Below are 23,972 nucleotides of genomic sequence, written 5' to 3'. Positions count from 1 at the left end.
GTTTCTTCCCATACTCCCTCTTTTCTGTGCATGTGTTTTCTGCTGAGCAGGCCTCAGACTTATCTTCACTTTAGCCTTGGAGCTTCTCTCCACCAGTAACCTGTGGGTGTGTTTTTCACACGAGGTCCATCAGACGATCTTCTGAATATGCAAATGCAGGGTTTTTATACCAAAGCCCATCCCTGAGCTCGTTGGTTCGGACTTTGAATGTACCATGTTCATCTGTCTGTCCCCTTCGTGTTTGGACGAAGTAAAACCTCCACAAAAGCTAAGTTTTGTCTCTGAGTCGTTATTCATTTATTTTTGTGTGCAAGTAACTGACGGGTACAAACCTAATATTTAATACAGTCCTTTCTAGAGAATCCAGTTTCCTCACATTTGGTCCTTCTGAGCCGGCCGACTGACGCCCTGGACATCGCTGGAGCCCCTGGGGGGGGTTGCCCGAAAGCCACGCGTGGTCTGAGACCACAGTCTCAGCATTGAAACATCCGCCTTCAGGATCGGCGGCCCTCGCCCTTGGATCCAGTCGTGCCCTCGGCGGCGTCGGACCCTCATCAAATAACGAGGTTATTTGATCGAAGTGAGTATGCAGCACAGAAAGTCTGTCCTCTCTTTACTTGCTAGGGTTGTATGTTGACTGTGTCTGTGTCTTGTGTGTGGGTGCCTCATCTCTTGGGGAAGAACAGGGAGAGCCGTGTGCAGTCACAGTGCTGCGCGTGCACGCTGACCACAGGAGCGCCTGCAGTCAGCCTGCTGCGGGTGCATGTGTCCTCCTTCACGGGAGATGACAGGGAGAAGTGTGTAGCTTAAGAGAAAAAACGTGCTGTCGGCTGTGTGGACGGACAGATTCGGTTAAGGCGCGTCGTGCACGGCATTTGGGAATAAACGGAGCTCCGGGGACTTCATGTGTGTGTAACGTTTTTTTTATGTCTCTGTCTATGTCTGACTGTGCTTTCTGCGACGGCTTCTGTGGTGTATGCTCGCTTTGATTAATGCCTCATGATGGCTTTGATTCATATCTTATTCTAAATAAATGCATAATGAATATGGTGACTCAGTTGACAAATAATTAGGCTTCTTTTCTGATTCTCCAAGCTTTTTCTGCTGATTAGATTCAGCGCTGGAGAATCCATAAAAAGGGTTACTTGGGTGGGAGCTCTGGTTTCTGATTGAAATTGAGAAGCTGGTTCTCAGGACAGCCACATCCGCAAAGGGGCCTAGCCTTTGTAGAAGCATGGTGTGGTCGATGACTTCCTGAGAACGTTGTAGCTGATCGTCGATCAAAAACCTCTAAAAGATGGGGGGGACTCATTCACAAAATCTCACTAAACAGTAAGAAAGCACATTGCTCAGGTCCAGAAAACTTTTCATAAAGTTTGGAAGTATGTGGAAAGTCAGGAGCAGACATCAATCAAGTATTTGGATAAATGGGTTAAAGAGTATGGATTTCATAGAAAGTTAAGCAGCCTCAAAGTGCAGGACAGAGTAGAAGGAGGGGGAGCAGCTTCACAGATCAGAGTGCGCGTGCCCGAGCCTGCAGACAGGCGGATGAAAACTTGCAGAAAGGAGGGGTGATTTCTCCGTTGTAAGCAGATGTAACAGCTTTCTCAGCTCTCAGAATGAAGATAGGACGCGTTTTAGTGTGCATTTTAGTGTTTAGGATATGGACTAGGGTAGATGCTCAGAAAAAAGCTATAGAAAGTATCATTTCTTACAAAGCAGATGTGGATCATTTTGTGGAGGACACACCTCCCACTTGTATAAACATGATCAGACTCGGATGGCTGGTGCAGCCTTCCCTTTTTTTAGTTCACTTTCCCCTGCTCATAAAAAGTTTGATTGCAGCCTTCTGACCCCACTGATCAGGTCCCTGCATTTCTGCTTGTAAATCAGGATTGACCCCTTAAAAGCATTCCTGAGGATCTCTGGTTCCCTAACTCGCCTTATATATATATATATTTTTTTTAATGGGCATGTCTGCTAATCTTTCTAAGTTTTAACTCTCAGGGCAATAAGTGCAGTAAGACTAAACTTCAGCTGGCCCAAACTCAGGTTAAAATTTTTTGGGACATTTAGCTTCTGTTTCTAGCAAAATTGTTTCTCTCCCCGGACCTCACCACCTTATCTGATCAGCCCCCCACCTTTACTCACTCGCTGTAAGCTGTAGCTGCTTGCGCTGCTGATAGTTAAAACAATGTCACCTGTGATTCTCTTGTGCGAGTTCTCCAGAATCACATGCAGTATGCTCCACTCCCTTCCGTCCAAGCATTACCATTGGTCAAACTGTTATCAGCCTGTTCATGCTGCTGTTGAAATGAGACGCAGTTCTTGTCTGTTTCACTTTCAATGTGTTTTTTCACAATTTTTATTTTTTAATTTTTATTTATTTTATTTTTTTCCTGAATTTTTCTACTCTCATGCCTGGCTCTATTGACACCATTGATGATTTACATGATTGTTTGAAGAAAGCTGTGAGAACAAAGGAAACATTGAGTCTGCCTCCAGCTCTCTCCTCCCCACAGACTCTGCATCCCGACCAGAAGGCCCCTGTCGGTGACCTGCTTTACCTGAAGGCCATTCAACGGACTGATTGGTCACACCTGAGGTGGACAGGACCCTTCAAGGTTCTCCTCACCATGCCACCTGCAGTATGAATCGCTGAACGACCCTCCTGGATTCACGTAAGCCACTGTAAATTGCTGAGAACCTACGAGACTGACATTTTGAGACACATCCCTGGTTGAAGTCCAACTACGAAGCCGACCCAGTGTGACACTACTCCTGGCGAGGGGCGCTCCCTGGTGTGTTTCCTCTAGCGCTGCTCTCTTCCAGCTACAGTGAGCTTCGAACCAGCTAACATGGGTCCAGCTATTGCTCGTGGTTTCATCTTGTACTTTTATTCCCTCTTCCTCTGGAGATCTCACTCACATCATCAGTGAGGTCAAGGCCCTTAAATCACACATTTCTTCTCAGATGACTGACGCCTACTGGTCTGGGTCCCCACTTTATTGGTTTACTTCTGGTGGAGTGTACTGATAAAACTAGTCACTCCGGTCCTCTGTGTGTTGTTTTTCTTTTTTTCTTTTCGTCACCTGGTTGATTCCATGTGTCAAATGAATGATCGCTGTTAGGCCGACTCTCTCAGCATTATGCCAACAATTAACCTAATTCGCATCCGCTCGTGGTTGAAACTGGTCTTTACAGATTTATTTTATTGTTTTTCTTTTGTTTGATTTGATTTTTTTTATTTTCTTTATTTCTTAATTTGTTTCTTGTTCTATGTAACTTTAATTAATGAAATTGTGCCGAGTTTTGGACTGGTGATGCATGCGTATCCTTAGTGATGGCTGCTGAGCCGTTGATGAGTTTTGCCCTCCCTGACTGCTCACTGAATGTTTCACACAGATGGTATAAGTTTAGCCCTGGAGGTTTTCGCATCAACACTCATGTATCACCTACCACCTCTGATGTGCTCATTTCTTCACGTTGATTTTATGTTTTCTTTTGAATTTACCTGTACCTCTACACTTGTTTTCGATGCAGAGCCGATATGCTGCCTATACTGAAAATCTTCGTGAAATGGTATAATATGGTTGATGATGACAGGAGTTCTGCTGACTTTCCATATATAATTTTGATATGACAAACAGGGGGGTATGTGAAGAATAGTTAGAAACTGCCTTTAACTTTTATTACACTAATGGTTTAAACTTAATTCACTGAGCATGTATTGTCATCTCAAAATTAAATTACATTTGAAGACAGCACAGCCAAACTATTGTTCTAACAGTTTCTTCTCATACTCCCTCTTTTCTGTGCATGTTTTCTGCTGAGCAGGCCTCAGACTTATCTTCACTTTAGCCTTGGAGCTTCTCTCCACCAGTAACCTGTGGGTGTGTTTTTCACACGAGGTCCATCAGACGATCTTCTGAATATGCAAATGCAGGGTTTTTATACCAACCCCATCCCTGAGCTCGTTGGTTCGGACTTTGAATGTACCATGTTCATCTGTCTGTCCCCTTCGTGTTTGGACGAAGTAAAACCTCCATAAAAGCTAAGTTTTGTCTCTGAGTCGTTATTCATTTATTTTTGTGTGCAAGAAACTGACGGGTACGAACCTAATATTTAATACAGTCCTTTCTAGAGAATCCAGTTTCCTCACAAAAATCAACCAACACAAACTGAATGTGGTCCCGAGGGAGTTTATTTTTCTATTGGCAGATGCACACAAAAGAAGGCAGGAGACGGAGGTACAAAAATTAAAATGATTTTATTACAAAACATTAAAACCAATTAAAAATGGACCCGTTAAAAGACATACACAACAAATTCAGTATGCTGAGGACCAGAAGACTTAAGGGAGGTGGAGGCTCCCAGAGAACAAAGATAAAATTTCACCCCACTCACGTGATGCAGACCACACACACTGTGAACCCTTCACCCAAGGACACGTCACTCCAAACTGGGGGGATAGCCTCCACCTAGAATTCTGGGCTGGCACCTGAGTCCTCAGCACTGAGGGAGGGGGGAAACAAAGGTGGATCACACAATAAAATCCAGTTAAAACACAGGTCTAAAAGAATTGTGTAAAAATGCTAAAAACAAAATAAAAGAAACTCTCGTGAGAATAAGTCCGCCCGTAGGGTGCTGCTCAATGAACGGAGCGCGGCCGAGCTTTTATTCTCGTTGGTGGAGGATTCAGGCGTGACGCCCCGTTAGTCCTCCGTTGCTCAGGCTCAAAGGCAGCTGAGGAGCACCCGGGCCCGGCAGAACCCTGCTCAGGAGTCTACAGGGATTCTGATCACGAGCGGTGACAGTTCCTTAAAATAATTCTAAAATTCAATATATAAAAAGCAGCAGCTGTTCAGCAGGTGGGAGCGTCAGAAAGTCCCCGGCGCTGCAAGAACAACAAACATTACCAAAATAAAACAAAAAAAGAACAGCTTAAAGGCAAGCGCAGGACTTGACCCTCGCCGGGTTACCAGACAGACTGTTCGTCACCTGGGAGGCGCGCTCAATTGCAGAGGCTGTATTTTGCTCCATCTGTGCCTGCAGGTCTCATCCGGAGCTGAAAGAGTGTGTTAATATGAGGCAGCGAACAAACTCTTGTCATTAGCCTACCACCGCTACTTTACCTGTGAGGCTAGCCGGAGGTGTGAAAACAGGAAGTGGGCGGTTCCAATGGCCAAATGCTGCCCCTGGCCGAGTGAAGGCTTCTTTGCCCTTTATAGCGCCCCATGAGGCCACTGCTAGTAATCATCTGCCCTACAGCACCTGAGCCAATTAATCCTGCCACATGAACATTATCAACATTTCTTTAAAAATAAAAAATGTACCCTAATAATTCAAAATAACACATTTCTATTTAGAGTTATATCTAAATGCATGAAATTCATGAAGTCAAATATCTTAAAAAGTGAAACTTGTGATGTTGAAAATCATTACAGAATCCTATATTTGAGATAAACAATATCCTTTATTTGAGATAAAAAATGTTTACAGGACTTACATCAGATTTCAATTAACTGTTCACTTCTATGTGTCCAATAATCACGTCTGCTTCATTTTAATTGCACAACTGCATCAATGTGGTCTGGATGCCATCAGCTTGTGTAAATTTAATGAAAGATCAAGCTGCTTTGATGGCCGACCTCAGGTCAGTTTCTCTTCTGTATGAGTTATGGTGTTTTACCGTCAAATAAATCACTAAAACTTGTATCACATACTTTACACAAAAAGGGTATTTTGAGACTACATTCATCACTCAAACTTGTTCTTTACACAAAAAGTATTCTCTCCTATGAGTTATTGTGTGTCTTTTGAGATTCTATACAGTACAAATACTTAATAGTAGTAGGTTGTCATCCTGACTTGGTTATTAAAGTTGAAGACGTTTCAACTCTTATCTAAAAGGCTTTGCTAATTCTGAAACAGCTGGTGACAGAGCTGGTTTACATGTGCTCATCGGGGAGGAGTCAGACTTAGACTACATGGATAGGGTCGTAAGGAGTCCTTTGTCCCCAGGTAGGTTTAGGGAGACGGTGGCTACTTTCCCCACCTAGTTATCACTGGAGATGACAGACAGCTCCAGGTTGAAGTGTACAGGAAGCCTACTCAAACAGATCAGTACCTGTTATTTGATTCAAACCACCCTTCACAGCACAAACTAGGCGTTATCAGGACTTTATAGCACAGAGCTTAGGAGGTCACAAGCTCTGACGGAAAGAAGAAAGAAGAACAACATTTCAGTCAAGCCCTCCGAACTTGTGGATATCCCAACTGGACATTCAAATCCCAACATACAAGAAAACAAGACAAGAAGGAACAAGAGCCTAAAGGGAACAGTATTTCCATTCCTTATATCTCAGGCCTGTCTGAAAAACTAAAAAGGAAACAGAGCAACATTGTGTACTCTATCCAATGCAAAGATAACTGCAATGAACAGTACATTGGAGAAACCAAACAACCTCTACACAAGCAGCTTTTCCAACATCGCAGAGCCAACTCAATTAAGGCTGAAACTGCAGTACACCTCCACCTGAAGGCCACAAACCCCTCGTTCGAGGAAAGTGAAGTCTGAATTTTTAGCCAGAGAGAAAGGATGGTTTGAGCTAAGAGTGAAAAGAAGCCATCTCTGTCAAGAAAGATAAAACTTCTCTTAATAAGAATGGTGATCTCAGGTTTATACTTCTATCCATCTACAGCAGTGTTCTGAAACCCAAACAAACCAAACCAGTTTCACTTAGGTCAATAACAGCTGAAAGAGATGACCAGGTGGGGGAAGGTAGCCACTGTCTCCCCAACTCCAACTGAGGACAACAAAACCATGTAGTCTAAGTAGACAATACTATCCAGTTTCAAGTCTGACTCCTCCCCTATGAGCACATACAAACCAGCTCTTTTACCAGCTATTTCGGAATTAACAAAGCCTTTTGGATAAGAGGTGAAACGTCTTCAACTTTAATAACCAAGTCTAGATAACAACCTTTAAACCTACTACTATGATGGTATCAATCTGGATGAACGAGAGTCTTCATACACAGTACTAAAACTTGTATCACATTCTTTGCACAAAAAGACTTCCCCCCATGTGTGAATTCTCATGTGTGTTTTGTGAGTAGCAATTTCATTGAAACTTTACATTCTTTACAAGAAAAAGGCTTTTGTCTTGGATGACTTCTCATGTGTCTTTTGAGATAGAAACTGAAACTGTATTTACATTCTTTACAAGAAAAAGGCTTCTATCCTGTATGAGTTCTCATGTGTGTTTTGAGATTAGATGCACAACTAAAACATTTATCACATTCTTTACAAGTAAAAGGCTTTTCTCCTGTGTGAGTTCTCATGTGTGTTTTGAGACTCGATGCACAACTAAAACTTTTTTTACATTCTTTACAAGAAAAAGGCTTCTCACCTGTATGAGTTCTCATATGTTGTTTGAGATGAGATAAATAACTAAAACATTTTTTACATTCTTTACAAGGAAAGGGTTTCTCTCCAGTATGACTTATCATGTGTGTTTTGAGATTAGATACACAACTAAAACGTTTATCACATTCTTTACAAGAAAAAGGCTTCTCTCCTGTATGAATTCTCATGTGTGTTTTGAGACCAGATGTTTGTTTAAATTTTTTTTTACATTCTTTACAAGAAAAAGGCTTTTCTCCTGTGTGAGATCTCATGTGGTTTTTCAGATCAGCTACACGGCTAAAACGTTTGGCACATTCTTTACAATAAAAGGGCTTCTCTCCTGTATGACTTCTTATGTGTGCTTTGAGATTAGATTCACAACTAAAACTTTTATCACATTCTTTACAAGAAAAAGGCTTCTCTCCTGTATGAGTTCTCATGTGTCTTTGGAGACTAGATGTACGATAAAACCTTTTTTTACATTCTTTACAAGAAAAAGGCTTTTCTCCTGTGTGAGTTCTCATGTGTTTTTTTAGGTCAGATACATGACTAAAACTTTTAACACATTCTACACAAGAAAAAGGCCTCTCTCCTGTATGAGTTCTCATGTGTGTTTTTAGACCAGATAAATAATTAAAACCTTTTTTACATTCTATACAAGAAAAAGGCTTCTCTCCTATAGGAGTTCTCATGTGTGTTTTGAGATGAGACAAATAACTTAAACTCTCCCTCTGATCTCTGTTCTGTGGGTCTGTCTCTTCATCTGTAGTTGATGTTGATTCTTCATGTTGGTTTCCTTCTTCATCCTGACTGTCAGTTACATTAAAGCTCTGCTGATTGTTTAGATCTGCTTCACTGTTTTCATCTTCCACATAAGTAGAAATCTCCACCAAAGTATCAGACTCCTGCTTCAGATCAAGCTGATCTTCATCCTGACTGATGAAGAGCTCTTCTGGCTCCTCTTTAATTTGTGGAGGTTCTGGTTCCTTTTTAATCTGCCGAGGTTCTAGTTCTTCATGTTCTTCTTTATTCCGTGAAGGTTCTGGTTCTTCATGTTCCTCTTTAATCCGTGAAAGTTCTGGTTCTCCATGTTCATCTTTAATCTGTGCAGGTTCTGGATCTCCTTGGTTCTCTTTAATCCATGAAGGTTCTGGTTCCCCCTGTTTCACTCTTAAATTTCTCTGCTGGTTGCAAAGATCCTCTTCACCTACATAATGCTGAGGGAGGACTGCAGGGACAAAAAGACAAAAAAGGAGATCAGTTATACTTTTAAAGGTCTTTGTGTATTGTCAAAAAAATCTAAATCCCTTTTTTCAGAAGCTCTGGACTTTAAATAAACGACAGAATGTAACGTCTTAGTTCTCTTTCACAGTTAAGACAGTGAGAGGTGATATCAGTCTTTCAGTCTTCAATTGGTCAAACACCAAATAAAAAACAACTCATAAGTTTTCAAAAAAGGTTACAGACTATACATTTTGATAAACACATTCTCCACACTGACACACAAATCTTTTACAGTAATGAGGTGGTGGTCATTGATCCTCTGTTCCCTACCCCATCACTTATGGGGGGGAGGGGGAGGGGGGCAGACACTCAGTGGTGGTGGTTGTGTCTCTGAGGCCAGGACTCTAGACCAGCGGTTCTCAAAGTGTGGCCCTGGGACTAGGGATGGGTATCGTTAAGGTTTTAACGATACTACTACTCTTATCGGTACTCTTATCGATACTTTTTGATGACGAAAAAAAATAAATAAATAACAAATTAAGAACATAGTGTTTTATTTCCTCACTATGCAACAACATTTTTTTTTAACAAAACATTTTACTTTATACATGAGAATGTTCCAGACAGGATATTTATTTAATTATTTAATCTAATTGTTTTTATTATTTATGAGTGTGATGTTTCCTTTGATCTTTTGTCCATTTTCCACAACCTTGAATAGACTTTTCTGTCTGTCAAACACCAGAGTTAAGTTAAGTTAAATGATGGAAACAAATTCACTTTGATGCCGACTCCTTTCTATTTTGCCAACTCCATTTATTTTTCTTTAAATCCAGTAAACCCAATAAATGATATTAATTTTACGGGTGACAACTATCATAAGTTATTAATTATTATTAAGTATTAGGAAGCAGCTGATAGTTTGTCGCGGGTCTGGAATCATAAGCGGTGAGTCTAAGCCCCGCCTCTCAACCTGTTTGTCGTATGCTCCGCGTGCAACTCAGGGAACCGTGCTGTCCCCCTTCCTAGTCACCACCTACACAGCTGACTTCCAGTACCACTCTTAGCTCTGTCACCTCCAGAAGTACTCTGATGACACAGCTATGTGTGAAAGATGGACGGGAAGAGGAGTACAGGAGCCTCGTGTAGTGTTTTATCAGGTGGTCTGGGGAAATTTACCTGCAGCTGAACGTGGCCAAGACAAAAGAGATGGTGATTGACTTTAGTAGGAGAAAGTCTCCGCCCTCCCCAGTCTGTATCGGTGGGAGGGATGTGGAAATGGTCTCGTCCTACAAGTTCCTGGGCGTACATCTGGACGATAAACTGGACGGGTCCACTAACACTGAGGTGGTTTACAAGAAGGGCATGAGCAGACTTCACTTCCTGAAGAGACTCAGGTCCTTCAATGTTTGCAGCAGGATGCTCCACATGTTCTACCAGTCTGTCATAGCGAGCACCATCTTCTTTGCTGCAGTGTGCTGGCATCAAAGCAAAGGACGCCAACACACTGAACAAACTCATTAGAAAAGCAGGGTCTGTTATTGGCTCCAAGCCTGCCAATCTGGAAGAGCTAGTGGGGGACAGACTACTGGCTAAACTGGGGACCATCATGGACAATCCTTCTCATCCCGTTTTCAGGGAGGCGGACAAACTGAGAAGCAATTTCAGCGGCAGACTTATACACCCCCGCTGTGCCAGAGAACGATACAGGAAGTCATTCCTGTCCTCAGCCATTAGAGTTCACAATTCATCTGGCAGACTTGGATGGACATAAAAAATTTTAAGAGTTGTAGAGTTCTTTCGACTGTATAGTTATTTTATTATTATGTTATTTTATTTTTCCTCTTTTCTTCCTTGTATATTTTGTGTCTTGTTTTTATCTTTATCCCCCTGTTTCCATGGTGCTGCTGCTACAACTAAATTTCTGTTCGGGGATTAATAAAGTTGATCTTAAATCTTGAATCTTTTTAACATGCTGTTGTAGCATTTTCCCATGATTGAAGACATACATAAAATAATGTAAGACTTTGAGTATTTCTTCATTCAAATAAGAGCAAATAAAATCAGGCATTTGAAAAAGCTTAAATTTGTGACATAACATGTAAAAAACCTCTCTACTCCATCTGATCATCCACTTACAAAAAAGTGGACATATAAGTCTTTGTTTTCCTCGTCTAAACTGGAATTTGGATCAAAACTGTATGACTGAAAAGGTCTGATATTGATGCTATTTTTGTTGCACTGTAATGTTAGTTTGGGGTTGTGAAGGACTGTAAGCTAGCGGGAGAGGGTGTCAACGAAGATTTTATGGGATATTAGTGGAGGGTTTCTTCTACGACAACACTCCCTCCACAACTCAGAGGTACATTTCTAATGAATTCCTGCTGCTCTGCAGAAATTACGTCCTAGAAAACAACAGGTCATTTTAATATGGCCTTAAAACGGCATCATTCTAATGAAAAGACCACTGGGAACACTTTGAAATAGATCAAAATATAGTTGGAGTGGGATTTTAAAATGCGTCACAGAGCGGCAATTTAAACTAAAAACCAAAATACAGTGCATGGTATGAATTCGGCGCCTAATGTATGGCACATCAAGACCGTAAAACCGTGAATCAAAACCCCAAATCCGTGAATCAAAATGCATAAATTTGATTTGATTTTTTTTATTTCAAATGGTTTATTTCAAGCAATCAAATATGAATAATACACAAAAACAATGCAATCATCAGTCATACATTCATACAATGACTAATCAAACTTAGAATAATTCGACATAAAATTAAGTATTGCTTGAAAGGGAGTGGAAGGAAGCGAATTTATATAATCCCACCCCTGTTCTACTGTAACCATTTTATTACACGATTTATCAATATCCGGTTCCTAGAAAGCACATGACAAAGATGAATTACTTAAATTATTTTGTAAAAAATAACTTTTAGAAATCAGCATGGCAATGAAGTATCCAAAATATATGCAGATTGTGTTACTTATAAAAGTCATTGATATGATTACAAAATAATACTATATCAGTAAATAGACATAACCCTGTTTCAGGAATTTTCATAGAAAAATTTGGTCAAGTATCAAAAGTTAATAATATGTGCAAAATTGTGTTTCATTAGGAAAAATTCATGAATCAGCTTATCAATTTTTTTGAAATAAGTGAAGTAATATCATTAAAAGTCAATCAATTTGACAATTTTCAATAATTGATTAATCATTTTTTATTATTTTTTTGTATTTTACTTTTTCTTTTTTTATGATAAAGTAATGCTATGAAGTAAAATAAAAAGTAAAAGGGTCCATATTTGTCGAAAGACCAAGGCTGGTTTTTCTTCTCTTGCAGATTAACAGCTGTTCTTCTCGGTTAAAAACAAAGCTTATAGTTCTCTTCGCTGTTATGTCTGTAGCCATTAGATAGAGGTCCATATCCTTCTTCAGCCGATATCAGCGGCGCCTAAGAGTTGAGGTCAATTTGTCTGCATGTCAGATCTTTGTTGATAATTAGGTCACTTCAGACTTATGGAGAGAGTGTTGTATCCAGGCGTAATATTTCTTGAAATTATTTGGCTCTTTGATTTATCACTGCATGTTGGTTCAGACCACCGTGATCATACACTTCTCAAAGTCCTTCATGGTGTTCACAATCTGGACCTCGGATTGGTTCTGTGGACCTAGTGGTTTGACGTAAATCCTGCAGCCTTTAACCCAAGTGTTCTCAATCTGCTTACTTTTCCTGGGAAGCCTGGCATGTTTTGCGATTTCAGCATTCCTTCTGGTCAGATGGTCATTCAGATAAACAGCAGAACCGTTGAGATTCCTCCTTTGATTCATTAGAGCTAGCTTGTGTTTTTGATTCACAAACCTGATGAGGATCGCTGGTTTATCCGTCTCCTTTCTCCTGGGGAGCGGGTGGCAGGTCTAGATGGTATTGAGATCCAGGGAAATCCCTTTAGATGTGAGAAATGATTCCACTTGGTGTTCCAGAGTCTCTCCACCGCTCTCCGTTTCAGAGCTCCTAGCGCTATTAGCATTAGCAATGCTAGCTCCAGCTGCATTTAGTTTTGCCCAAGGTTTGATCGGTACTCCAGTGAGAATGACATTATTCATCCTTACTTGTTATTCCACATCGTCCAGTCTTTTCTCCAGAATATCGACCCGGTTATCTCGTTGCTCGTTTTTAACGCGGAGCCTCAGGAATTCTTCCAATAGCACTAAGAGCGGCGTTAGCTTAGCATTCACTTGTTCCATAAAGGGATACAACGTAGCTTGGATATCATCAAGAGTCTTTTTAAGGTCTTCGTATTCCTGGCTTTTCTTAGGGGCCATGGTCAGCTCTCTTTTTTGGAGAAAAATCAACTTTTTAAGTGGTTTGAAGATAGTTGTATAGCCGCCATGAGCCCACAACCGTCCCGTGCTGTAACCCGGAACCCGAAGTAAATTGAGAAGCAAAACCCACAATTTGCGACCAACATTTTTAACCCAAAGCACAATCATATTTCTCAGCTGCTGATTTGTTTCTCACCATTCTGAAATCCTCGTTTTTATTTTATAATTGTCTTTTTGAGTTGCGTTTTAATTTTTGTGTCGTACTTTTATTTTTTGCGGTTTCGATTCTAAAACCTGCACACATAAAATCAGCGTCACGTAAATCAAGCGGAGGGGAGGCAGGACATCCCCGACATCCAATAGCTCATTGTCTACCGAGTCTTACGTCAACATACCAGTGTCAGAAGGTGCGTTTTTAATGTTTTCAAATCTTTTACTATATTAAATGATCAAACGTGTACTATATGTAACCGGAGGACGCCAGCATAGTCAAATGAGCTCCAACAGTAGCTCCAAGTGAAAAAGATGTTAGAAAGTAATATGTTGCATGAAAAATATCGCCATTCATTGTAATCAATGTTCTTCTGTTGGGATGGTTATCGTTAAGGTTTTAACGATACTACTACTCTTATTGATACTGCTTATCGATCCAGTATTTTAATGAAACTCATCGATACTTTTTGAGGACGAAAAAAAAATAAATAACAAATAAAGTAAAAGTGTCTTATTTCCTCATTATGCAACATTGTTTTTTTAACAAAACATTTTACTTTATACATGTTTCCAACTTGAAAAGTAAAATATATGAAAAAAGAAGTTAAAGAAAAATAAACAGCAATGTTTTTACATATTGCTGTCATGATTTAAATATAAAACAAATTGAATAAACTGTTCACTCTAAAATAAAATGCAGTTGCATAGGGCAACATGGTGGAGTACGCAGGTAGTTCGCAGAAAGCCAACAGTTCTTCATTCTTTGGAAGTTCTTCTGGAGAAGATAATTATTTCAGTCTTCTTTGGCAGTAGTCGGGACCTCTCCTGGCTTATCGTGTTCCCTGCAGTTGAGAACACCCTCTCAGAAGGGGTGGAGGAAGTTTATCTCTGTCCGCCATCGTATATCTTTGGTAGCGTTCCTGTGTGCGCTGCCTTGTCGTGTGTGTGCGCGCGTCGCGTACTGTCTGAACAGCCCCATTCCCCCATTGCACACAAATAGCCAGACAGACCTCTCCTCTTCAGCGAGAATAGCGAAATTAATATGATTGTTAATTAACGGGAAATTGACTGACTTGGTGAGTTAAATATGGCAGATACCATTTATATCTTGTGGGACACAAACAAAATGCGACTTCTCCAGTACCGACAGCAGAACCGTTGAGGTCAGATCTTACCGATACTGCGGTCTTGAAGAACGTTGCCCCGGGGCTCGTTCAATACCGCGGCTCCGTACCCATCCCCTACTCTTCAGTGTTAGCCAATGCTAGCGGTGTTTCCAGCTCATTTCATCACTTTTACAGATTAAACAAAGTCGATTTTTTTAATGACAGCGTCAGGATTGGTATTGCCAAACCTGGGAATAATTGCTGGGGAATTGTCACTAGGATTAATCAAATATTTTCTCAAGAAGTACAATAATGTAAATTTGGTTGCAAAATGTGGGTTTTGATTCTCAATTCATGCATTTTGATTCGCAGATTTGGAGTTATGATTCGCGGTTTTATAGTTTTGATGCGCACAACATTGAATTGACACCATACCAGTGTTCCCTTTTCTATGTCACAGTTCATCTTTTGCAGTCTTACTGATTCTTTAAGTGCAATTATGCTGCTGCTTTTTATTTTCAAACAGAACACCCTGTTCTGCATTCTGATTGGCTGGATATTTTTTCAATCAACCACTTTGAGTGTAAAACATCAATATCAATATTTTCTGATCTATTTTTAATCTTTTTAAGCTTGAATCGATTCAGAACGATTAATTGGTTTCATCAACCTGGCCCTATTATTTCCTGCGCTTTATTCTGTTAAAAACCCAGAAATTGTTATTAAAAGGGCTGTAACGATTAATTTAACAACTCGATTGAAATAATAATTTGTGGTTGATGATATGATTAATAGTCAATATTGTTTCATTTTGAAGGATCCGATTCTCTGAACATCTTTATCCAAAACTTCAACCAGTGTGACTCAGAGAGAAAGTCCTGGGACTGAACATTGCACCATTGATACATTTCTTTTTTTTTTTTTTCTTTTTTTTTTTTTTTTTTTTTTTAACTTGTCCTGTCCAACAGCTAGGCAAACAGATGAGAGCTGAGGGCCTCTTGTGTTGGACATATTTTATTTTAACAAGAGGGGTTATTCATCTTCAGACAAACCAAAGGTATGTCTGAATAAACCCCTTTTGTAATTGAGGCCAAACTTTATTAATTTCAATCATGTTTGAAAATCTTTGGTGTTGGACCGGACGGAAAAGGAAAGAGGGGAAGAAGAGAGAGGGACGTTAGAGAGAGGGGGGAGTAGGAGGGTGATAATAGGAGGGGAAGGGGGGTAAGACCATGAAGCAGCAGAGAGCAGACAGGTTTACTGGTTGTTTATAGTTACGGTACGGTTCAAATGTAGTACAAAAAGGGCGGGGCCTGTTCACACACACTCAAATATTATCAACACACCTGCTAGCCGCAAAAATGTCCACATGTCAACATGCACACAAAACAGTGTTCACGAACGCATACCTATGCCTTTAAACCAACTAGTGTGAAATCTTTCATTCATTCAATCATGCAAACTATTAGTGCAAAGGTGGGCTAACACCTGTGCTCAGGTGAGTGTATATGTTCTTCTAAAATGGATGGTGGAATGTGAAAAGAAGGAGGAGGAGCGCCCAGCCACCCCCACACCCATACCCCCGCCGCAGCAGCAGCGGCAGCCGGAATTCCCCCAACGCCACACGGGAACAGGCAGGGAACAACCGCCCCCCGGGCGACCAAGACCGCCACCCAGGCCAGGGCCAGCAGGACCGCCGCGAGGCCCCCAGAGCCAGAGAGCAGGGAGGCGCAGAGGGAAAGAGAGCGCCGCCCCAGCCCAGCCAGGAAAGCAGCCCCCCGCCGCGCCGGAAGAGCCCAACACAGGGCCCCACCGGAGAGGGACGCCCACAGCCCCAGACGAGCACCCCACCACCACCCAGGAGTTCCGGGCATCCCCCCGCCCCGACCCCAGGTACGAGCCAGGACCCCCCAAGGGAGACCCGCTCCGCACTCCAGGCAGCCACCCACCCGGCCCACGGTTGGTCCAGGTAGGAGCAAGGCAGGGGCCCGCCGCCCCCGCCCAGGAGGGGGGAACCCCGGGGAAAAAAGGGCGGCCCACAAGGGATGTTATAAATATGGCCCGACCAGGCTCGGCCATGTTGGAAGTTTGGCGGGGCCCAGCGCCCAGGGGCAAGGACCAGGACCCACCCCCCAGGGACACGAACACCCCCGGCTCAGGTGTAATATGAACCCCCCCATCGTGCAGAGAGAGCACCGCCGGGCCCAGGGAGCCGGCACCCAAGGGACACGGCCGCCATCGCCAAGGGGCCCGCACCCCCCACCAGGGAAGGGGTAGGGGACAGATGGACCCAGGTCCCACCTTCCTTGTAAAATGTGTGTGCGTGTATGGGTGTTTGAGAGGGTGTTTGTGTGCATGTGTGTGTGTTTATGTTTGAATGTATATATTGAAGGGGGAGGGGTGTGTGTACTAAGGGGGGTGCAGTTAAAATTGGCGAGTAGGGCACTAAGGGGACATCTCCTGATTACTCACAGTGATGTCCCCTCACCTTCCCCACCAATGGGCCCTAAATGTCTAAGGTGCGGTTAAAATCTAAGGTGCGGTTAAAAGCCAAGGTGTTTTGTTATTGGGCTTCTGGGCTTGTCATAGTTTGACCATAATGAACACCATGTTCGAGTACAAGGGTGTCCGTCAATACAACTGGAATCAGGACACCCTAGGCAGGAGATCAATGATCGACTTTGTGGTTGTTTCAGGCGACCTCCGGCCTTGTGTCTTGGACACACGGGTAAAATGAGGGACAGAGCTGTCCACAGATCACTACCTGATCTGGTGAGTTGGAATTGCTGGCAAGGAGAGAGGCCGGAAAGACTTGGAAGACCCAAACCCACTGTGAGGGTCTTCAAAGTGTTTTCACACATTGGGCTAGACCAGGGGTCGGCAACCCATGGCTCCGGAGCCACATGTTGCCCTTTCATTCTTCTGTTGTGGCTACCTGTGACTTTGGAAAATAATGAGTATTTTATAAAAATTAAATTTTATTTTAGTTTGTTCATTTTTCATGGCATTTCAAAGGCGCTGCTGGCTCCATACGAAGCGCGTGCCACGTAAAAAACAGCTTCGTAATGAGATCGTATTTATCAGGCAAGAACTGCAGAGCTGATAGCAGTAGGAGACAAGCGGGGCGGCTTCAATAAACACTCCGGTTGTCCGGAGTGATCTTCTCCCGGGAACTTGACGTGCCGCGGGGCAGAGAGCAACTTTCTGATGACAGAGAGTTTGCGCTTAGTGTTTTTAAACACACATGTGCATTGATGTATGTTTCAGAGCAGGGGTGCTCATTACGTCGATCACGATCGACCGGTCGATCTTCAAGGACATGAGGGTAGATCGAGGCACAGAGAAGATTAAAAAAAAAAAAAAAAAAGTACTTATTAAAAATCCACCAGCCAATCAAAATCCTCACCGAAAAGTACGGGACTTAATTGACATGCAGAATGGCCAATTGGACATCCTCTGACACATACGTCACTGCAGACGCGTGTTTAAATTCACTGAGCGCAAACTATCTGTCATCAGAAAGTCATTTTCTGCCCCGCGGTACGTCAAATCACCGGCAGAAGACCACTCCGGACAACCAGAGTGTTTATTAAAGCCGCCCCGCGTTTCTCCTCATGCTATCAGCTCTGCAGTTCTCGGCCGATAAATACGAGCTCATTAAGGAAGCTGCGAGGCACGCGATTACGCCACGCTCCCCGCATTGCACCGTTTACAGCAGAGCATGACATACGATGGTTGCTGCTTTCTGTCTTTGTAATAAAACGCCTCATCTGTTAATAAAAAAAAATCTTTGTGTAATCTTACTGTGTAGTTTTTAATCATCAGTACATAAACAATAATGTTCAAATAAACATGTAACTAATAAACATGACGATGGAAAGAAAGAAGTACTTTTTTTTTTAATCTTTTCTGGACCGCGATCTACACTCATGTCCTTGAAGATCGACCGGTCGATCGCGATCGACGTAATGAGCACTCTTGATATAATATATACATGCATAATATTTTTAATGATGTCAAAACGGGTTGTGGCTTCGGGTGCTTTCTTTTCATTAGGGGCGGTCTCAAAAGGCTCTTTGAGTAAAAAAGGTGGCTGACCCCTGGGCTAGACGATGGACTGATAACACCTGTGATTATCATCACGTGTCTTTTGTCCACTGTGATGCACTTGGTCCTTTTTACATTACAGTAAAATAACCCTGTTCTAATCGAAATGGTAATTTTCAACATTGGTTCAATTTTTCTCATTTTGAAATGTTTTTTTTCCCAACTTTCTGTCCAACAGCTGAGAGTTGAAGGCCTTTTGTGTTGGACATATTTGCTCAGCCTTTAACAACATCATCCCAGACATCCTGACAGAGAAACTGCTACACCTGGGCCTTTCTTCCCCCCATCTGCACATGGATTAAAGACTTTCTGTCAGAACGCCCACAGTCTGTCAGGCTCTGACCCCACCTTCTCCTCTACAATAACCCTCAGCACCGGAATACCACAAGGATGTGTACTGACCCCACTCCTCTTCACGCTCTACACATCTGACTGTACCTCGACCTACCAAAGCAACTCCATCATCAAATTTGCTGATGACACTGCTGTGGTCTGGCTCATCTCAGGGGAAGAGGAGTCCCACTACAGCACATGTGTCAAACTCAAGGCCCGCGGGCCAAATGTGGCCCTCCATGTCATTTTATGCGGCCCGCGACAGCATAGAAGTTTTTAATTTCTTAGAATAAAAAAAAAAATTGTTGTATATTTATTCATATCTAGAGGGAATCAGACTTGAAACATCGGATTGGGCAACTATACATAAGGACTTGAACACTGTCCATATAACCTAACCTGACAGAATCCAATGTAAAAGGGTTTATGCTAGAGTAACAAGCAAACATATGTTTTCTATGAAACTGGAATTGTCATTTTAAAAAATTATAATAAATAAATAAATAAAACATTTAGTTAAACATTTAGTTACATGTCTAAGTTATATCTGGCCCTTTGAGGAAAACCACTATGCTGATGTGGCCCTCTGTGAAAATGAGTTTGACACCCCTGCACTACAGGGATAAGGTCAGCAGACTGGGAATGTGGTGTTCAGGGAACAACCTCCACTTGAACACCACAAAGACTAAATAAGTCATCCTGGACTTCAGAAAGGGGAGACTGGACTTGCCCCCGCTGTACTTAAATGGGATCAGTGTGGACAGGGTCCGCTCTATCCGCTACCTGGGTGTGCAGATCACAGAGGACCTCTCCTGGACTGCAAACACCACTGCAGCAGTAGGGAAGGCCCAGCAGCGTCTCCACTTCCTGAGAATACACAGGAGGATCAACCTGGAAAAGCAGCTGCTGGTGACCTTCTACAGAGCCACCATAGAGAGCATCCTGACGTACTGCATCACAGCCTGGTATGCAGGATGCTCTGCAGAAGACAGGAAAGCGCTGCAGAGGGTGATCAACTCGGCCCAGAAAATCACCAGCTCCCCCCTGCCCCGCCTAGAGGACATCGCCAGCTCTCGCTACACGAGCAGAGCCAAACAAATCATCAAGGACTCTCATCATGCCAACCAAAACCTGCTCCAACTGCTACCGTCAGACCGACGGTAAAGATCTCACAGAGCTCACACCAATAGACTAAGAAATAATTTTTTTCCCCAGAGCTGTCAACGTCCTGAACAAAATGTGAACCTCAAAATAACAATAAAAAAAAAAACATGGTAGCATCTGTATACCAATCATGTGCAAAATCTAACAGTCTAGAAGTGCAATAAAAGTTACTTGCAATTAGGGCTGTGACGATAACCGCGGTGATGACATCACCGCACTTTTTTTTTACGTTTTGCATGATTGGAACTATAATAAACACATTGTAAAAATGTACATATTTTGCTTAAGCAGCTGGAGACCACCAGTAATTTCGTTGTAACAAGCCTCTTGAGTACAATGATGTTAAAGGATTCTGATTCTGACATTTTACTGTAACAACATGTGGTTATGAATCTTCTGACACACAAGGTGTGTATTTGAATAAACTGCTTTTGTAATTTAGGCTAAACTTTATTTATATTGACTATATTTGTAATAAGCACACACTTATGCAATTTCAGTCAAGCACACCATTTGTGCAACGGTGAGCTTACACCTGTGCTTGAGTAGATGTTTCTGTTATGTTCTTTGGAGGATGGAATGTAAAAAAAAAAACAGAGAGTGTCCGGTTATTCCTACACCATCAGACCCACCATCGGGTGTAGGCCCCCAACAACCACACAGTACAGCACAGGGCTGCTCATTCCCGGTCCTGGAGATCTACCACCCTGCCTGTTTTCCAGCTCTCCCCGAACTGCTTACTGCTGATTACCTGACAATTTTACAGATTTCTAGACATTATTTTCATTTTTTTTCTGACTATCATGTGCTCTAACCTTTTTTTTAATGAAAATTTGGTATGCCATGAGGATATTTATATTTAATATGTGCTCTGCTGTCAGTTTTTTCTGCTTTAAATTGTGTTTTTTTAAGCTTAATAATTCTATAAACATATGTCGTGCTGACGATATCAGTGTTTACTCAGCATCTGTGTAGCTTCAAATTGAACAGGACCATTTTTTGATTATATTCCTTATTCATTATTATTTGATGGAAATAAAAAATGTTTTAATATCGACTTTAATTATGTAGTTCTTTTGACTATCTCTGCAATGATACCTCCCTTTCTTGGATCAGACAGTAATGAGTAAGTTCTGACACTGAGAACTCTCATCTTTGATTCTGGTTACAAACATTTTATTGTTTTGCTTTTTATTCAGGAGTGAATTTAATGATCACATAAAATGACACTTTATCTGAAAGATCTTTATACCATTGGAAATGTATTTAAACCTGTGGAGGTGAACAGGGGTTCCATCATGTTTTTAATGCTCTTTTGATTATACATTTAATGGATTCTATATATCAGTGCTTCTTAATTATTTTTTGCAAGGGCCCCCCTAGGAAAAAGAAAATGCCCCCCTTTACACACACACTCACTGTGGTGACTATAAATAAGATTACTATCTATAAAAATTGTGTAAGCATACCTAAAATTGTATCTTTTAACCTTAACAAAAGAAAAAAAGCAATATAAATCCACTTTCAACAAATATTAACTTTACCCTGTTACAGTCAAAAACAGAAAAGAAGCTTAAAGTTCCTGAAATAAAAGAAAAATCTGTCAGTCCTTATTTAAACTAGAAACATTTTTGACCAACTGAACCATTTGATGCAAAGAAAAATAATTCAATCAAATGTAAATGTTAAATGTAAATTTAAAGAAACAATAAAAATGTCTACAATGGTTAATAAATAATGATGATATAATTATATTTATTATTATTATTGTAACGACCCAGCTGGTATGTCCCTATAGCCGAGCTGCTAATTAAGTGGCCCGTGCCTCATCCACCCCACCACAGTGGGACAGTCTCAGAGAGGAAGAAGTGGGCGGACTTTGCAAAATCGCCTTTTCAGCATCAACGCCCCTTTATTAGAACACACACAAGCAGCCAAACAACATGGAGGTCACTTCTGCTCACAACCCTCTTATTCATGGTTTTCACCCAAGAATCCACACTTCCCATGAGTCTTAGGGGCTGAAGGCGGGGCTACCCCCAGGACGCTACACTGCCCCTACGTAAGAGGGTCAAGTGTCCCCACAACCCTCACATAGCTGAGAACCAAACAAACTCTGTTAAAAGCAAGAGATCAACACTGTAAAAGCTCCAGTTCTGCTCAGCAAAAAAGAAGTACAGTGGAACAAGTTTTACGAACAAACAGTTTTCGCGTCATTAATATTTAAAGCAAAACACGCTGGCTGAACACTCATGCTCACACTTCTGGGTTCCAACCACCACCGTTTAACAGTCTTCTTCCCAGCTAGCTGGGTTTGCACATCTATTACTGACACAGTTCCGTGCCAGTATGTGCCCAACCAACAGAATAAAGCACTGTCCCGGCAGCAGTGGCAACACCACCCTCGGGGTGCACGTCGCCTTTGGGGAGTAGACTCTGTCCGAGCGAAGAGCTGCACATCAGCGGCGGAGGGTCCCCAAGCGTTTATCATATCTACCCCAACAAGACTTCAGCTGCTGTCGGTTCTGCTCTGTCGAACCCTGTTCCCCAAAGCATCGCTCTAATGCTGCTGTCAGTGCAGACAGGTCTCGCAGAAGAGACGTCCAGCAGTACCTGGAGTGTAGCGCCCTCCAACGCCAGGCCTGGGTGTTTAACAAGTCTCCTCGGAACTCAAGCCCTCATAGCCATCCGCCAAGTTGACCTTAGCCAGGTGTGGTTCCAGTGGTGTTAAGCCATTGTACCGTGAAAGTTCGACTGGCATCACACGCACCGTCATCACACACTGCTCTGGACGACCCCAGACAGAAGACAAAATCTCCTTTTCAGCATCAACGCCCTTTTATTTGAACACACACAAGGAGCCAAACAGCATGGGGGTCACTTCTGCTCACAACCCTCTCACTCAATATATTGATGTGAAAATGCAAATGCAATCCCCTCTTTGCATTTTCGTTTTAACCATGACACAGAATAAGCGGTTTTAAGTATAAAATGAAAAAGCATTTCGAAATATTGCTTTTTCATTTTAATTTTGAGTCATTTGATGGAGTTACATTTTGAAAATGAAAAAGCATTTCTGTTAATCCATTTTAATTGTCAAATTAGACATTTCTAAATGAATTTTGCTACACATTTACCAGATATCTTTTAGAAAATGAAATGTCAAATACTATTTTCTTTATCATTTTAATTAAGTGACAGAAAAAGCTGGGTTGAGGAAGGAAATGAAAAAGCATTTTGGCGGATTGGTTTTTCATTTTAATTTTGAGTCAAAAAATGCAGCTTCATGTTGAAAATGAAAAAGTATTTCTGCTTTTGACTTTTATTTTTAATTATGTTTAATTATGCTACAGAATCGCTTCCATAGATGATATGTGCCGAGGTCACCAGTAGGCCTGTTTTTGCCTTTTGGTTTCTGCTTTCTTTATTTTATGGAGCCACGACACCTGCAATGCAGACTAGACAAAAAGACACCATTCTAATGACGTATCTAGTGTGTTTTCATCTTCCCTTACTGAATAATAAAAAAGCCTTTTTGCCTTGAGGACAGAGAGAGAGGACAGCCACAGAGCCTAACAGGTCGTGTTTCTCCACCTCTCCCCTTTTGGAAAAGGTTTGAAAATTTATGCAAACTAAACTGTTGTGTGTCTTTTCATTTCCCACTGCAACAAGCCCTTTCAGTGACGTAAAGATCAGGGCAATAATCCAATGACTTTAAAATGTTAAGTCACATACCAACTACGTGTAGCTGCAGCTGCGGGTTCCAGCTGCTATCTAGCAGTCTGCGCTGACGACAGAGCTCCTCCTCGTTCTGGACGATGGTTCCTTCAGCAGCAGAAAGTTGTTTTCTGACAGAACCTTCCTGAGGTTCTGAAGACATGGTTCCTGCTCCGATCTTCAGCTCCAACTCCCACAAACACCGCCGTCCTCTTCACTGCAGCTCCGATCGATCGTCTGCTAGTCTCACAATCACAGCAATCCACGTTGTCTTTCCGTTCAACACTTCTTCACTCATTTACGACACTTTGGAAAATGCTGAGAGTTCCCACACGAACCACGTATCGTCCTTTCTGTCCAAAAA

At 41.9% G+C, this 23,972-nt stretch overlaps 3 protein-coding genes across 3 annotated transcripts in view; 1 reads left to right on the top strand and 2 right to left on the bottom strand.

The window, feature by feature from the left end:
• The window catches only part of LOC101163225 (gastrula zinc finger protein XlCGF57.1), a 466,623-nt gene that overhangs the window by 171,660 nt on the left and 270,991 nt on the right, over window positions 1-23,972 (bottom strand). The gene's annotated exons all lie outside the window — the stretch shown is intronic.
• LOC111948636 (gastrula zinc finger protein XlCGF57.1-like) overlaps window positions 1-23,972 on the top strand; it is a 187,877-nt gene that overhangs the window by 147,824 nt on the left and 16,081 nt on the right. The gene's annotated exons all lie outside the window — the stretch shown is intronic.
• LOC111948651 (gastrula zinc finger protein XlCGF57.1-like) lies at window positions 7,242-23,795 on the bottom strand. The gene is made up of 2 exons (XM_023962583.1): window positions 23,627-23,795; window positions 7,242-8,638 (listed from the first exon to the last, which is right to left on the bottom strand). Exons 1-2 carry the CDS (start codon window positions 23,769-23,771, stop codon window positions 7,242-7,244), a joined length of 1,542 nt encoding a protein of 513 aa, XP_023818351.1. The 5' UTR covers window positions 23,772-23,795.

This window comes from Oryzias latipes, chromosome 2, assembly GCF_002234675.1.
Source record: "Oryzias latipes chromosome 2, ASM223467v1".
Classification (NCBI taxonomy): Eukaryota; Metazoa; Chordata; class Actinopteri; order Beloniformes; family Adrianichthyidae; genus Oryzias; species Oryzias latipes.
Note: the sequence above shows the minus strand (reverse complement) of the source record. Positions and strands in the feature narration are given on the sequence as shown.

Excerpts from the sequence above, each read along its gene's own strand:
- LOC111948651 (XM_023962583.1), bottom strand. The coding sequence starts at position 23,771 with ATGTCTTCAGAACCTCAGGAAGGTTCTGTCAGAAAACAACTTTCTGCT. Across the intron at positions 8,639-23,626 it reads GCTGCAGCTACACGTAGTTG|TCCTCCCTCAGCATTATGTA; the intron begins GTATGTGACTTA and ends TTGTCCCTGCAG.